This window comes from Dermacentor andersoni, chromosome 11 (assembly GCF_023375885.2).
Source record: "Dermacentor andersoni chromosome 11, qqDerAnde1_hic_scaffold, whole genome shotgun sequence".
Taxonomy (NCBI): domain Eukaryota; kingdom Metazoa; phylum Arthropoda; class Arachnida; order Ixodida; family Ixodidae; genus Dermacentor; species Dermacentor andersoni.
In genome coordinates, this window is record NC_092824.1 from 110,712,119 (window position 1) to 110,729,060 (window position 16,942).

The window sequence follows — 16,942 nt, forward strand, 5'->3', positions numbered from 1 at the left end:
TGAATAACTTGACGCTCAGCTGGTGACACTCGATACGGGCGGCGATGAATAGGAGGGGCATCGCCGGTATTAATGCGATGTTTGACAGCTGTAGTTTGGGCTAAAGGACGATCGTTAAAGTCAAAAATATCGTGGTAGGAAAACAGAACGCGGTAGAGTTCACGAGCGTGCTCGGAGGGCAAGTCGGGGGCAATCATTTTCCGTAAGTCAGCGATGGTACAATTTGCCGACTGCGATGGTAGAGGAGTATCGGATGAAGTGTCGTCTACTGCAATGGATGCTACTGAGTGATCCTCGAATGAACAAAGCTGGGCCAAAGACATCCCACGTGGCAGCACTTGTGTCGTCAAGCCAAAGTTGACCACTGGCAGGCAGACGCAATTCGCCGTAATAGATAAAACTGTATGGGGTACTGTGATCCCATGTGTAAGGAGGACGTCTTGCATAGGAGCCGCGATGTAGTGACCGTCGGGGACTGGTGGGGATGACACTAGGTCAACGTAGGTCAGTGCCGAAGGTGGCAAGCGAACGAAGTCGGCGGAACTGAGGCGACTGGGGTGTGGTTCAGCAGGATCCAGAACAGGCAGGTCAAGGCGGAGAGTACTGGCGGAACAATCGATGAGAGCAGAATGTGCGGAAAGGAAGTCTAAGCCGAGGATGATGTCGTGGGGACAGTGGGCGATGACTGTGAATAGCACGATTGTTGAGCGATCGGCGAAGGAGACGCGGGCGGTACACATACCAATTACGGGGGCTGTGCCGCCATCGGCGACACGGACAACAGGCGTCGTGGCGGGCGTGATAATTTTCTTGAGCCGGTTACGAAGGTCAGCGCTCATTACGGACAAATGCGCCCCAGTGTCTATGAGAGCAGACACAGAAACACCGTCGACTTGCACGTCAAGAAGGTTCAGATGAGTGGGCAAAGTCAGTAGAGGATTTGGCGGCGTAGGGAGCAATGCAGCGTCACTTCGAGGCGCTGCATCGTCTAGTTTTCCGGCTGGGAGCGGCGTCCGAAGGGAGTCGGCGAATAGGAGCGACGGGGCTGGGGAGAGCGAGATTGTCGTCGTTGGGGCGAAGGCGAACGAGAATAGGGGCGGTTCGTTGCAGGAGAATCAGTGGCGGCATTATCGGAGCGTGCGGCATAGGGACGAGAAGGGCCACCTGAGGGGCGAGAGTAGGCAGTATAAGTAGGCCGGCTCGGGGAACTCCAGCGACTACGACAGTGCCGAGAAATGTGCCCGATTCGATGGCAGTGGAAACAAATAGGCTTGTCGTCAGCAGTGCGCCATTCAGATGGGTTGCGGAAACGTGGTGGGTAAGAAGATGCGGGACGGGGCGAAATCGAAGAAGCCGGGCGGGTATTAGGGCGATGGGCCGAGCAGATGGTGTGAAGACCCATGTTTTCAAACTCCTGGCGGACAACTGCCTGGATCAGTGAGACCGTGACTGCAGATGTGTTGGTGGGACTGGAGTCGAAGGCAGCCGGATAGGCGGCCTCGATCTCACGCCGGACGATCCTGGTAACATCGGCAGTGTTGTTGGGACGAGGAGCGTCGGCACAGGAAGATGTCGCTGGGGTGTTGGGCAGACGGGCAAACTGCTGGTCAATACGTCGGCTTTTGGCGAGTTCCAGGCGGCGGCACTCTCTTATAACAGCATCCACCGTGGCTACGTTGTTGCAAACGAGCAAGTTGAAGGCGTCATCGGCAATGCCTTTGAGGATGTGGGAAACCTTGTCTGACTCAGTCATGTGGGTGTCAACTTTGCGGCACAGAGCCAAGACGTCCTGAATGTACGTGACATAGGGCTCTGTTGACGTCTGCACACGGCCGGAAAGCGCCTTCTGCGCGGCAAGTTGTTGACCGTAGGGGTTGCCGAACAAGTCTCGAAGCTGTGTCTTAAGTGAATCCCAACTGGTGAGCTCATCTTCGTGCGTGCGATACCAAACTCGAGGTGTGCCACCGAGGTAAAAGACTACGTTGGCGAGCATAATAGTAGGGTCCCACCGGTTATTGCGGCTGACGTGTTCATACAGGCTGATCCAGTCATCGACGTCTTCCCCATCTTGGCCCGAGAATACGCCAGGATCACGGGGAGCGGGGAGAGTGATGTAGGTCGTCGAAGTGGCAGCAGGTGTCGGAGCCGGCGGAGTCGGGTTGTCGTCGCCGGGAGCCATGAAGGAAGGCTCGACGTACCGTCCACTGCGAAGCTCCGTGACGAGGTACAGGGAACGTCCACCTCCACCAGATATGTTACGTAGGAAGACGCAGACGAAAAGCTATGTACAAATATATTTACAAGGAAAATACGCTGCGCTTGGCCAAGAGGCAACAGCCCGCGCTAGCTTCTAATCGTCGTCGTCGTCTTCACACTGCTGGCCTTTCGTGATCGCGCATATTGTGCCGCAGCAATATTAAGGACAATCAGGATCAGTTTTAAACACAAACTACTCATTGTAATTAAAATAGCTGCCCGAATAGCCCCACAACATATTTGGAGCTTGTTGCAAACAACCTTTCTAAGAATCGATGGCTGCTGTGTGACTAGCTTTCCGAAAACGCTAAATAAATGGTTGTTAAAGAACGATCAGAAGTTGCGGAACAAGGAAAAAAAAAAAAGAAATCTGCTGAAGGACTTGTGGGATGCAGACACGTGGAAAAGGGCCCGTTGCAAGGAAAACATCACTGGCTCTAGCTAAAAAGATAAAAATCCTACATGACTGGACTGCACGAAACACTGAATTACAGACTACAAGCTGCAATCACAGGTTGTCATGTAGGGTTTCACCAGCGAAGCCGTAAACAAACCTTGAAATATTTTTTTTCCTTGCATTGCTTCGAAAACTTATGTAATTGTTTCACTTCTGATAACTTGAGATGCATTGTTCAGCTCATCGAGAACAGTATGACACGACTTAAGGAGTCGGTCGTTGCGAAATATCAGGTTAGTTTCGATATTCGAAAACAACGAATAGTTCAAGTACCTATGCGAATAGTTAAAACGTAGCACTCCATTCGTATTCGAAAATCCGAATATTCGCCCATCCCTAATAAGATCTATTGCAAGCGTCACCGTTTCAAAAGCGATGCTCCTATTATCACCATCATCGTCATGCACAGCCAACTGATATGTAAAGCCCTTAGGTATCATTAAAGATTTTCCGCAGAGGCATTCGTTCTACAGTGGACCTAAAATATGGCTATGTAAGGTGCCTGCTACATCAACATTTTCAAAGTTTCGTATTTTTCCAGTTTTTCTCCGAGTTTGTACTTAAAATTAAATTTCCCTGGCAGTCATAAAACTTGCTTCACCTCCGCCGCACAATAAGCTCACCAGGCCTCAAGCCTTCACGTTCAGAATGCTTCAAACACGTACCCCACGCAGAACCGACTACATCACTACATGCCTGACCTATACACATCATATTGCGAAAATTGCCATAGCACACTAGATGTATATCACTTGCTCTGGCCGTGTGGTCGGACCCACGCAAACAAGGCTCAAGACTCCGCCAGGCTACAAGAAGCATTACGCAGCACAGACCTGGCGCAGCAGCTCTGGGCCGTCCAGCGAGCCCACGATGCCGCCAGGGAGTTACAACTCCCGGTCCCAACGTGGGAGTAGCCCGCTCTATGGGGCCTTGCGCCCCGTAGCTCGCAGGACCTTTCAATAAAGTTATTCCATCCGTCCATACACCTCCGCCACGGATCGGCCCGGCACTGCGCTATCTTCGGGATCGGCCCACGTATGGGGAGTGCTGAACGCCTGCTTCACCTCCGCCGCGGGTTGGCCCGGCATTGCACTATCTTCGGCATCGGCCCACGTACGGGGTGTTTTTTGCTTACCACAACGACACGAAAATTTCATTGGACGGTAGAGGTATACAGCATCGCCGTAGAAGAAAATAAGATTTATAGCTTGGCAAGTAACTGCCAAATTATAATTTTCAACGACTAATTCCAGTAAGCTGTAGGTCAGTTGGAATTAGTACACTTAATATCGGATTGAATCCCGTGTTTCATGATGCGCCAATCGCCCGGCCAAGCACACGCGTACTCACAACACCAGCGGAAGTCGACACTACTTGCGGACTGCGTAAAGTCAGTTAGAAAATTCGCTTTATTCTGGCATACCAGTATAACTTCGCCATCACCACTCTACGTACCAATTTCTCTGATTCAAAGCAACCGGGCCGAGAATGTTCTGTTTTGCCGGGATTTGCCAGGAGTGCTATTCCGGCTGGACAGTGTCATATTTCGCCATATAGTCCAATTCGCCATATAGTCAGCTCTGATTGGCTCATAGGGCTGGTAGGCCTCTCTGATTAGCTCAAAATGCCACCATTATAGAATTTGACAATATATGGCGGAATTTTACGATGTCCCAGAATAGCACTTGAGAACTGACATATTACCTGAAAATTCCCTGTTTTGCAGGCTTCCCCTGATAATAAACACTCTGGACATTGCCAACGGGTTCGCAGCTATGCAGTCATGACAATGCGTTCAAATTAAATTGAAGCTTTCTATCCAGAACAGAGAGGACGGAATAAAAGCAACTGTAGCAACAATAGGGTCTAAAACGAACCCAGGGGAAGTGAAATGCACGTCCGCTATTGAGGTAAGCGAGGCAGATAAACCGCGTCGAATTTCTTCATTCAAGCAAGCGCAATAAAACGGAAATAAAAGGTAACTGCCATATTTTCTGAGCAGCAACGAAATTCTTGTAGTCGAAATAATTCAGAAGGCAATGTGTGCCATTAAATGGTGGATGCAGAAAGTACCGATTAACTGCAAGAAACAGCGACTGCTGGCCACCAGAAGACTGAACTGCTATCAAATGTGTACAGCACAATACGCTGCTGAGCTGAACTGCTAACATGCGGCAAATGCTATGCTAATGAGAGTAAATACAATTAAGTTGAAAAGATGAGTTGGTAAGCGTATTTCCCAGTCAAGTTTGAAGAAACCCAAGCTGACTTTGTGCGAAATTTGAGCGCGAACGAGAGTGCTAAGTTTAGCCGGAAGATGAATATCTGGCGCTCTAATTTACGCAACATTCAGCGTAAAAGGGTATGTGCAATACCTGACTTAAAGTGTTGGGGCACAATTTTCGCATGGACTGACGGTCACTACCCGACGCCATGGTATTAAACAACGGCATTCAACTTTCTTCATTCTCTACTTTATGCGACCAATGAATCTACACAAAAGTACATCTATCTATGGCCATGGGGTCTTCTGTTCGGAGAACTGTAGCCTCCTACATGCACTATCGAAAGTTGGCGCGTTCTATGTTGTCCCATAAGTTACTCCTATATGTTTTAATGGAGGCCTACGTTGTCTGTCACACTGCTCAGCAGAAGCTGCAACCTAAGGATTCATTAGTGTCGCAGCCAAGGCGTTCTCAAGGCGCGCAATTCATCACCGCTCATCTAAGCTGCAGCCGCGAGTTCACACTTCTTACCTACTGGCCTCTCTCCGCGAACGTTTCCCATTTTACGCTGCGCGTAATACGAAAGCAAAACGCCTGCCTGCAGAGTCCCAGTAAGCTCTTTGGCACACAGCAAGAACTTCCAAAGTGACTGGTTGGGACGCGTACCAGTTGGCAGTAAAAAAGATGCGGCATCCAGACGCGCCGAGCGGAAAACCCCGGCTCGGGAATTCGCTCACCGTCGAACCCGATACCGCGCCAGATGCGCCAAGCGGCAGCGCGCGACAAATGACAACACGTCTCGATTGACGGCGCCGGACACCCGAGATGCTGGAAGCCGCCTCCGCTGAATCTGCGCTTGCCAGCTAGGAAGACTTGGAAGACTGGCTGCGGCGCCACTTTGGATAGCTGCCTCCCGTAGAGAGAAGTTAAATATACATGAACTGAGCAGAAGATGTGCCAAACGGCCCCGCCGCAGTAGAAACCGAGCGAAGAAACAGCAAAAGACGGGTGACCGCGAAAATGAGAAGCTCACAAACAGCGCGCGCGCGCGCGCGCTAAGCGAAAGAGACTGCGACACTGCTGGCTGGATACTATATCGTCGAAGCAGAGAGAACGAAATAAACAAACAAAAAATTTACGAAAAGCAGTGCTCCTTCTCATATGATCCCTCTTCGCCGCGTTCAGTTTTGAAGGGCGCTTATGAGCGGCGCCCCAAATATAGGAGCTTGAAATTACCTCATTTCGAGCTCGGGGAGGGGGGTAAACTCTAAAGTGGCAGAGAAGGGGGAGAAAGAAAATAAAAGCAAAAGGTGAGACGAAACGTCATCCTCGCTCTTTCTTTTTGTATAATTAGCTCGGCAAGTGGATCTGTTCTAGTACGTGCGGCGCGAAGAACTTCGGCGCTGCTTGGGGCCTTTAGAGATATATTTTCTTTTACGGAAAATTACAAAAAGCTAACAAAAAAAAACAGAGACTCCAGAGATGTTCTGCCTCCTAATTTCGCGTGCTTCTTGATACGAGAACGGAGAATCGCAGAAATTCGGGGTAGATACCCGGACGAACGGATTGACTCTCCGTGTGAAAGTTGCAGCAAGCTGCAGAGACGTCCCAGAAAAATGTCACTTAAACTTGAAATAAATGTTCTCACCGGTGAGGCCTTCGAGTGTCCGTGTCCACTCCTTCAGCTGACCGGCCGATCACGCATATTTGAACCTCTTTCTCTGCGGTAATTCAGTAGCTTCCTCGGCTGTGCACTGTCACCTTACCCAACTTCACCTTCGCAGCTCCTCCGTGCGCAACACGACGGCAGCCATGACGGAATTAACCGGAAAAACATCACGCACGCCTCACAGGAAGTCGTTTCGCCAGTCCCTACGCCCTCTACAATTAGGTCAACGCCCTAATATCTAAAGCAGTTACCTCAAGTCGGTTCTTGCATCGGAGAATGCGAAAGCTTTTATAACTCCAGAAACCTTAACTTGTGCCTGAACTGGCCTCAACAAAACGAGAAACTTGTGTAATGGCGCCAATTTTGAATTTCTAACAGTGGTCGTCTTGCGCTATTCCGAAACAAACGTCGTTCTTTTTATTCGGAGTATCGCTATACAGTAGCGCGCTAATACCAAGATAATATGAGTAAATTAATGCTCTTTAAATATAAAGGTGGGGAAATTTGGCCGGTTGGAAATAGACTGGCAAGGTGCAGACTCGAGGCCACCTCATTATCCAGGGCGGTTCGTGTGGTCATGCATAATCGGCATGTTGCAGAGAGGAACAAGCTGAATTCTCTCATCAGAAAGGTCTTTAAGCTTGCCCTCGGCTTACCTGTTAGCACCCATACCGAAAACCTGCTCAAGCTCGGAGTACACAACACGCTCGAAGAAATAATCGAGGCACAAGAGCGCTCACAGCTGCTCAGGCTATCTAGCACCCCGGCGGGCCGCAAGATACTCGACGAGATGGGCCTCAACCCTGTCGACCAGTGCCCCGACGCCATGCGGATTTCCAGCGACATCAGGTCTCAACTGTACATCGTGCCCATTCCCCGCAATGTGCGCCCTGCAAACAATGTCGATCGGCTGACGTCGGGCCAGGGGTACAGCTCTACTCGAGCATGTCCGCAACGACCACATTGAGGCAAGCTTCGTGGATGCCGCGGCATATGTCCTTCAAGAGGCATTCGCCGTCTCCATCGTCGACTCCAATTCTGCAGGCTCACTTGCTGCGCTACGGTACGCACTTCGAGGCCCGTGGTAGCCGAACAGGTTGCAATCGCGCTGGCTCTGCTCGATGATCGCAGAGAGGCAATATATAGCGATTCAAAGGCAGCCATTAAGGCCTACCAAATCGGGATGGTCTCCCCTCAGGCCCTCCGCATTCTCCAAAGCGCCAAAAGTATATCTCCGCATTCTATCACTTATGGTTTCCCGCTCACTTGGGGTCGACTGATGGCTCTCCTTCTAACCCTAACGAGGGTGCGCACGAGGCCGCGCGAGGAGTCACTGACCGCGCCGCCTCCGCAGTCCCCCTGCCCCGCGAGGAACCCTTGCTCACGTTCCATGAGGTTACCTCACACTACCACCTGTCAAGACAGGCATTCCCCTTCCCGCACCCCGCCTTATGCAGGGCGCAGGCGGTGACCCTTCGACTTTTACAAGCCCGTGCGTATCCTAACCTTGCGGTTCTTCATGCAATATACCCTGAAAGGTAACCCAGTGCGGACTGCCCTGTCTGTGGACTAACGGCAACATTGGACCAAGTGTTGTGGGAGTGCGAAGCCATCGGCGCCACCTTCAGCGAGGATAGGTGGGCTGCGCTCTTGGGCAGCCCCGAACTCGACCAAACCCTGACCGTCCAGAGGGCGCGCGATCGGGCTGTCAAGCTCGGCTTGGCGGTCCCTACGTGGGACCAGACGGGTGGCGCGGGGTCTCCCCTGCGTCTTCTCTGGACCTATTAAAGTTATTTCACTCCCTCACTCTGGAAAGGATTGTCTAATATCAGCATAGAGTTTGTATTACTACAATATCGATTAGACGGACACGCTAGATGAGACCGACAAGAAAGAAAAAAAGAAAGCTCGGCGTTTGTCACTGCCCAATAGAAGGGATAGATGGATTTATCTTGACATTTACTATCTGTTGAGCTCAGACCAGTGCATGTACACAACTGCATAGCAGGAATGCTGATGTGTGTGCGCGCAACGCTCCTGCTGGTTTAGCCAAAGCATACAGCAAATGGAGGAGGGGTGAGGGGCGCTGCTCGCTACACGCTCAATGCTGTCACATGACTTGGAGAGCGCCTAGCCCCCCCCCCCCCCCCTTTCTATACTCCAGTGCTAGCGAGTGTATACCCATGGCCCATGTTCCACAGATCTCTTGATGGCAGTGAATCTTCACTTGTGAATGATGACGCTGGTGGATAGACCCTTTTTCAAATTGTTTGTTGTGTTGCATGGCATCTTTGCCCAAGCAAGAACTTTGAAATGCACAGGCTGCTTTTCGCAGTTTCATGTTATGCAAAGTGTGTCTGAAAAGTATCCGACCATGCTCCCAGAAAAAAACTTGAGAGGGTGTATTTGTCGTCCACATCCCCTTTGAAGTACTTACCTCCTGCTTCCACACATAGAGTCCTGCCGCTTCTTGGAAACTGTCCTGGAACTTCCCCTTTAGGAAGTGCTGTTAGGGCAACCACAGCATTGCACTTGATGGCCTCTCAGGTTTGAAAGCGCATTCCTTTCAAGTGGTTTCACATTTTCAGGAACAGCCAAAAGTTGCATGGGGCCATTTTTGGAGAGTAAGGAACTCGAGAACACACTGAAATATTTTTTGCATGCTGAAAAAAGACTGAATCGCACGAGCTGCTGGTGCAGTGGCCAGGTCTTCAAATTCCTGTCAAAATTATGGACGCAAATTTTGCAGGCACCCGATGTGTACCCAAATATAGTCTTTAAAGTTACATTTGCAGCATATCTGTTGCTATCCATTATTCAAGCAATTTCTCTCACAGTTAACAATCTTTCATTATCAACGTTTGCACTTCATCACCAATGGCATTACGATTTAATGAAGGTCCCACAAAGCGTGGCTCTTTCTCCACAGATGTGCGACTTTTCTTAAAGCGTTTTTACATCTTTATCTGCTTTATGCCTTTAGTGTCATCTGCAAATGCTGTTCGGATCTTCTATAGTGCTTCTGCTTGACTGTCCTCAAGCTTCACACATTACTTTATGTGGTGTCTTAGTTTGATTCACTCCTAATTTTTACTTACTTTGAATCACGCCGAGATCAGACAACAGTACTCAACATAACTGTTCCTGCACAGCGGTATATGGATGTTATGGTCATGCCACCTGCAGGCTAAACACATCACATGCCTTCCACAACACGCAGTGTGGCTAACTTGAACCATTGGTATAAAGGTTATAAACAGGGATAAGATGCCTCAGAAAGGCTGGCCAACGTTTTGATAGAAGGACCTATTTTCGTCAAAGGCGGCCCGTCATCCTCAGTAGGTTAGTTTTAGTAGAGTGACATCACGAACGGTCATTGTTGGTGGCAGCTGGTTGTAAAGGCAGAGACTCAAAAGCAAATAAGCGATGCCATTTGAAGGCTCTAGGCGTGCTTTCTTAGACAAGGGGACAAAAGTGGGAGAGTGGGAAGGCAGCAGAAAAAGAAAAGGAAAAGAAAAAATTACAGAAAGAGAAGGACATAGGACGATGTGTTGGTGGGGAAGCGAGAGGTTAGGGAGCCTTCAGAGGTGTCATAGGTGGCATGTGCTTGTGGTTTTAGAAGAGCTGATCAGTGTGCAAGTAACAAAGACGTGTTGAAAGAATGACTTGAGTAGCGTAACAGCAATGCATCAGGTAATTTTGAAGGTGTTAAGATGGCGACATGGAGTCTGGGGGCAATGGATAGGGCAGATGGAAGGCAGCGGCTTGGTCTTACAACGGACGTTAGCCTCAGTAGTTCGGCGTAGGCGTCGTCACAGTGGCATACAGAAGTGGCACGACCCTCTGTGGTCGAGGCGCTGAAAAAGGTATCCTGGTATCTGGGGCCTTGGAATGTGTTGGTGTGGGTCTTTCAAAGAAAAAAAAAAAGAAGTTGGAACATAAAGTAAGAAAAGCAAAAAAAGGAGAAAAACGGAAGAACAAATAGGAGGGTGACATGGGGAAATGGCTCATATGGTTCATATATGCGTAAAAGCGTGGAAGAGAATAATAAATTGAGTGTTAGGAGGTAGGCAGGGAAGAAATGGAAATGGCGGAATAGGTGAGATTGAGAATTGAGGTTAGCTGGTGGCATAACGTGTTTTGTGTCTTTGTTAATGACATGAGAGTGCCTGGCTCAAATTACAGCTTTTAGCGAATCGCCAAAAACTGTAACTTGAACCAGACACCTTATCCCTGTTTATAACCTTTATACCATGTGTGCTACTCCATCTGTCAGCACCCCCTTATTGATTTTGGAACTTGAACCCTGCATTTTTCCCTAAAATAAAGTAAGTCGGATACTTTTCAGACAGGCCTTGTGTCATAATGCAAGACACATAGGCATATTCACATGCCGAAACACACCAGCTGGAGATGTATCTGCCGATTTAAATATTGCCTCTGCCACCACGACATTAACAAATCACCTTGTGGTAAGGAAATCACCTTGTGGTAAAGCTAACTTAACAGTTTATGACAGGGGTCTACCTACATGCAGAGTGAGCAGGTGCTCCATGAACAGCTCCCTGCATGCATTCACAAAGCTTGACACACTGTTAAATAATCTTAACCTCTTTTATTACGTGTGAATAATGATGTACGAAAAAATCTTTTACGAATGGCAGCATGAGCACAGAAGGAACGTGAATGGCCACTAAGTGCCATAAATAATGAGAGTTGAATGGAAGAGTGATACATCACTTAAAATGTAATCATAATGCAGAATCGAGGCTCTGTCCAAGTGGCGACACCGATCAGCGGGAGAAAAAAATAAAATTGGACAGCAGCGCTCGTGACTGGAGTTCTACTGGCACGTGAGCGAGCAGTGCCACATTCTTCTGACAAGTTTTAAAAAAAAAAAAAGGAGGGAAAGCGAAGTAACAGGCGAGATGTAGATTTTGGTGCTTTCAGTCTCAAGAACAGATGCCTCTAGGCGCCAATGTCCACTGCCGCCTGGCTACCGGCACACTGGCACAGGCGGTGACACTAGACTATTCACTCTCTCCCCTTTTTCGCATTATGCACACACTTGCACCCAGTCTATGGAAACACTTTCTCAACACCTGCTGCAGCCCCGCTTGTGATCCCTGCGGTCTTCTCTGCTTGAGGAGCGTTTCCTGCAAGTAAAAAAAGCAAATATATCTGTTAAACACCTTTTTAATGTAAATGTAACATAACGAATGGAACATTAAAACAAGCTTGCAAAAAACTTAGCATGTAACAAGCCTTTGTACAACTTGTACATACAAGTGGCACTTTGTACTCGAAACCTGAAATTACAGCTCTCGTCAGAATGGTATTTGCACAACACAGCTGATGCATCCACTTAATACACCCTTGAGCAAGTAATTTTTAGGGTCATGTTAGCGAAGAAACAGTGTTTATAAAGACCAATGTGAAGCCAAGCAAGAATAATATGTCGCCCTTTTGCCACACCCACAGTGTATGTTGGATGGAATATGATGACTCACTATTGAAGGAATTTGCTGCTGACTGGAGATAAAACTCGCCCTCCCAATTTATCTTGTGCTCAAATTGCGGTACTAAATAATGTGGTTGTGTACTGTCAGAAGAATCTGCCATATTTCCAGGGGTTTACTCAAGCTTCCTGTTACAGAAATCTGAGAAAGTTCCCAAATGGTAATTTATTTTTCGATTTTTCACTGCAGTGCAATTTTTAAATGTGAACATTTATCTAGATTCAGCTCATTGTTACCATCATCCATGATGTCACAGAGAGAGAGAAGTGCTTGGAAATTTCAACATGCATGATGACCCATCTCTCACGTTTTGCATAATTTCCTGGACTCTGTGAACACATGATTAAGGAAAATGCGAGATATTTACAATTTCATGAATGCTTCCAAGATACCGATCAGAATTAGGTTATTGTTATGCGGCTGTCAAATGTCACATAGCCATGTATTCCTCAATAATATTGTTACTAAGCAAAGACAGAGACGAAGCTGAGAAGACGACAATGCTCGCTGATGTCGCATTGACTGTCTTCATTCATCTTCTATGCCAGTGAATGCTTTGTAAATACTTTTGTAAATATATTCAAACCTCTCTTCTCCCTGTAACCGTTAAAACATGCACCCCGACGGCCCTGAACTGCTCTTGGTTATACCCACATTTATGCGTCAAACTGACCCCTCACAGCTACACGATGAGCTACAGCTACAGCTACACCGTGTTTGGCGTCTCTTCTTTTAGCCTGGTATATATTGTTCCGTCTGCCGTTTCGTTGCTTCCTATGAAATATACCAGCAAGACCAGAATCCAGCAGTACTTTCAGCTGGCCGCCTTCAACCCCTTGATGTACCATCGGAACCATTCTTTAGGATTCGTCTTGACCTTCGAAGCCCTTCCCTGCTATCTGCCTGCGGAAATAAGTGGATGACAGTCGCTACTGACTACATGACCTGGTACACGATCACTCAGGCTCTTCCAACCAGCTGTGCAACCAACGTCGCCAACTACCTCCTCGAAGACATACTTCACCACAGCGCTCCTTGACAGCTCCTCACAGACTGGGGCCGCTATTTCAAAGAAAGAGTTGTCCAGGAACTCTTGCACTCCTGCACTACGGAGCACAAGTTGAGAACGGCATACCACCCTCAGACCAACGGCCTCACAGAGTGTCTTAATATAACTATCAAAGACATGCTTGCTATGTATGTTTCTGCTGACCACCGTGATTGGGACGTCGCTCTGCCTTTGGTAACATTTGCTTATGGTGCCTCCCAACATGACTCTGCAGGTATTTCTCTGTTTTATCTCTTGTACGGAAGAAACCCCATGCTGCCATTTGACACGCTCCTTCCGGCCATTCTTGACATGTCGTCAAAATACGCCCGTGGCACCCTCTTCAGAGCTGCAGAGGCACACCAGATTGCCCACCTGCGCCTTACCACTTCGCACAAAAAACGACGACGTTTCTATGTAGCCCACACCTGCGATGCCCACTTCAAGCCCGCTGATATAGTCCTTCTTTCGACACCGTCACGGCTAGTGGGCCTTTGCGAAAAGTTCATTTCGCCTTGCTCTGGCCCATACCGTGTCTTGCGCCAAGTGATCGACGTCACATATGAACTCCCACATCTGAATTTCACCATGTCTCAGCCTTCTAAGACAGATGCTGTCCACGTCACCTGCCTTAGGCGATACCACTCAGACGATCTAGTGAGCACAGGTACACCGCCTTCACTGCCGGGGGTCATGTTACCAAGCACAGCCAGGGACGGAGCTGAAGACAGTACACAAGACGACGATGCTCGCTGATGTCGCGTGTACGGTCTTCTATCTTGTATGCCAGTAAATGCTTTGTAAATACCCTGTATATATATTTAAACCTCTCTTCTCCCCGAAACAATATTTTACATTCGCTGAGCCCATAAAGATGGGAAGGAATTGATATTTGCAATGTACAATTTTTAGTAATGTAGAACTAGTTCATGTAAGGAACAAAGTCACATGGAAAATGTGAATAAAAAAGGTATAGTTTATTAATGCTATAGCACTAATTTTTTACAAAGTAACAAAAGATCAGCTTCACTGCATAAACACACACTGCACACATGTAGTATTGTACACATCATAGTATTCGCCATGCCACAGCCAAAGTGTGATTACGGCACATCCATTTTCAGATCACACTCCGGTTTTTCTGAATTGATGTGTTTGCTTATTTACTTTTGCAGAACATTCCACAACCCATTGACTTATTCTACCAAGGCCATCACTTTGAAGCACTTGTGTTACAGAAATGTAAAAAAGGGATAAAAAAAAATATGTGTCCAGCAGAACCCATCTGTGATGAGAGACCCCACCTACACAGCCCACATACTCTATTCAACTTCGATTACAGTCCATTCAGTGAAGCATGGTGGTGAATCCATTTGGCTTCATTGCTTTTGTGGCAAAACACCCTCTGCATCTGTGAAGACTTTCTATCCCTCCATGCGGGTGTCATGCATGCACTTCGATACTGTGATAGCATGACAGTGTTTTCACTCTACTGTTGCATGTATCCACGCCTCTCTCAACTGTTGCCATGGCACCGAAAATAAGCATTCGCTTACAATGCTGCAAACCCAGGTTCAATTCCTCATAGGGGCTAGATTTTCTTAACTCTTTTTATGTGGTTATCGTATCGAGGCCACGTACACAGACGAAAGTGAAGTAGGGTAGCCAAGGAAATGCTCCTGCATTTAAATGTAGAGAGAAAGCTCCCATTCAATTTGTTACTTCTTTAGTTTCCTTGCATCATGTGGATAATTTGTTGTTCACGGCTGGCTGATCTGATAATGTAGGCAGAGCGCCGTTCAGACCATTGATGAAGAGTGAAAAAGAATAGCATTGAAATACAATTGTTACATTATACCAGCCCTGATGTGGTTTCTGACAACAACAAAGCAATTGATGAGCTAGCGCTGTCATTATGACTGTACCTTCAGAGGTGGCGAGGCCTGCCAAGCAGTGCAGTCACACTACTTTTCTCTTGCCACCCTCAGTTTTCAACAAACTGGAAATAAACTGGTTAATTGATTGATTGACTACTCTGAGCAAGCTGTGCTCGTCTTTTGTATTTGCTGCAAGTAAGTGCTTGATGAGTTGAGTCCGACCTCTTCATGAAACGGCCTTAGAGCATTTCTCAAGGAAAGGACTGGATGGGTCTAGTGATGGGAACAGTGCTACAACTTATTTACTCACATCTAATCTCACCATAATTTTGCTAAAGAAGGCCTCTAGTAGACATTTGTTGAGTGGAACCAGCCCATTTGGCTTGAATTAGCATTTTCTTGGTCTTTAAAGGGACACTATGACAAATGTTGAGTCTAGCTGGAGTGGTAGATTATGGTCTAGAGGGTCTGTCAGCATTTGTTATATGATGAGAGATGATGTGGTCACTAAAAAAATTCTGAGACAGGTTGTCTCTTAGAATCAAGATAGTTGTAAAAGAAAAAAGCAGGGTTACATTCTGCATACATTGGTGTCAAGAAGGAGCCCCACTTTATGCTGGCCATTTTGGAGATCATGCACTGCTGGGGGTTGCACAGAGGAGGAGCCCCGTGCCCACAAATATACAGCTGACACGTGAAGAGGAGTGCTGTAGGAAAGTCCAGTAAAACAGACCAAACTACATAAACTGTCTTACAAGTTCAACTGCAAAACAATTATGGCTTTATTACGAGTGTGTGACCACTATGCAGGAAATAATGTATCACTGAAACATGCCTTTGTATCTTTATGTGGTAGTGCCAATGCTGCCCATTTTTCTCTAATCTATAAAGGATTTGTTCCTTGTAAAAATGATGCATTCAACATTTAATATCTAAAAGTTGACTTGATGTTTGTCTCAAGTGTTCTTTTAAAGTTCCGTCATTACTTGGCCATGTAGCCTGGTACTGAGAGTACCAAAAGTGCATCAAAACAAAACAAAAGTGCAAACTGCATCTCTGAGCTCCAAAATGGAAGCCGTCCAAAGAGCTTCCAGGGTACGCAGCACCCAATGCAGAAGATATTACATCCTGTACATCATGACATGCCTAACAAGTCAACTAGTAGCGCTTCATAATCTACGCCATACATCAGAAATAGCTAAGAAAGGTATTCGGAAATTTCGATGTGGCCTTTGCTTTCGTTATATGTTCAGGCACAATGAAAGAAGGACTGCAGCCAATGATTAAGTAAGAATGCATGTGTGTGCATGTGAATTGACAGTTTCGGCCCCTTACAGGCCCCTAGTTCACAGTGGGCTCACAAATAATTAACAGTTTAAGTACACTAGCAGGACCTTTTCACATTACTGTGACCAAGGAACCTGTAAGGGCTTAGCAACCTCACTATGTTCTCTTCCGAAGCAATTTACATGAAGCATGCCAATTCTTGCAAGAATATTTTAATAGTGTTTATGTATTACATAAATGCTACAGCCCACCATGTGCTTAATTCAGTTGGAGTTGCACACAAAAGAACATACAATAATGAAAAAAGAGCATAAGAAACAATAGCAGAGCCACAACACTGGGCAGTGAGAATTCTGTTCACTTTTAAGGCTATCAGCAAAATGACAAAACCCAAAACTCAACAACACCGGTTTTAAGCTGCTTCATAGGGGCTCAGGAAACTGGCACATAAGCAATCCTTACAAAGGTAACAAACTCGAATTGCTGGCACTGCCAGCAACAATGTGAATTGACATTTACTTGGTATACAGTCGAACACACTTATAACAATATTCAAGTGCCACGAAAATTCCATTGTTATAACTGATAATTGTTATAACCGGGT

The 16,942-nt window shown here is 47.1% G+C and overlaps 2 protein-coding genes across 4 annotated transcripts in view; both read right to left on the reverse strand.

Annotated features, from left to right (window-relative positions):
• Positions 1–6,745, reverse strand: part of Lap1 (leucine rich repeat containing protein 7 lap1) — a 64,218-nt gene extending 57,473 nt beyond the window's left edge. For both annotated transcript variants that reach the window (XM_050186331.2, XM_050186330.2), the window contains exon 1: positions 6,587–6,745. The gene's annotated coding sequence lies outside the window, so the exon portion shown is untranslated. The remainder of the gene's footprint in view (positions 1–6,586) is intronic.
• Positions 6,746–11,202: 4,457 nt separating this feature from the next.
• The window catches only part of JMJD6 (Bifunctional arginine demethylase and lysyl-hydroxylase PSR), a 198,262-nt gene continuing 192,522 nt past the window's right edge, over positions 11,203–16,942 (reverse strand). For both annotated transcript variants that reach the window (XM_050186335.2, XM_050186336.2), the window contains one exon: positions 11,203–11,763. In XM_050186335.2, the coding sequence (XP_050042292.1) occupies positions 11,703–11,763 (61 nt within the window). In that variant the 3' untranslated portion in view covers positions 11,203–11,702. The remainder of the gene's footprint in view (positions 11,764–16,942) is intronic.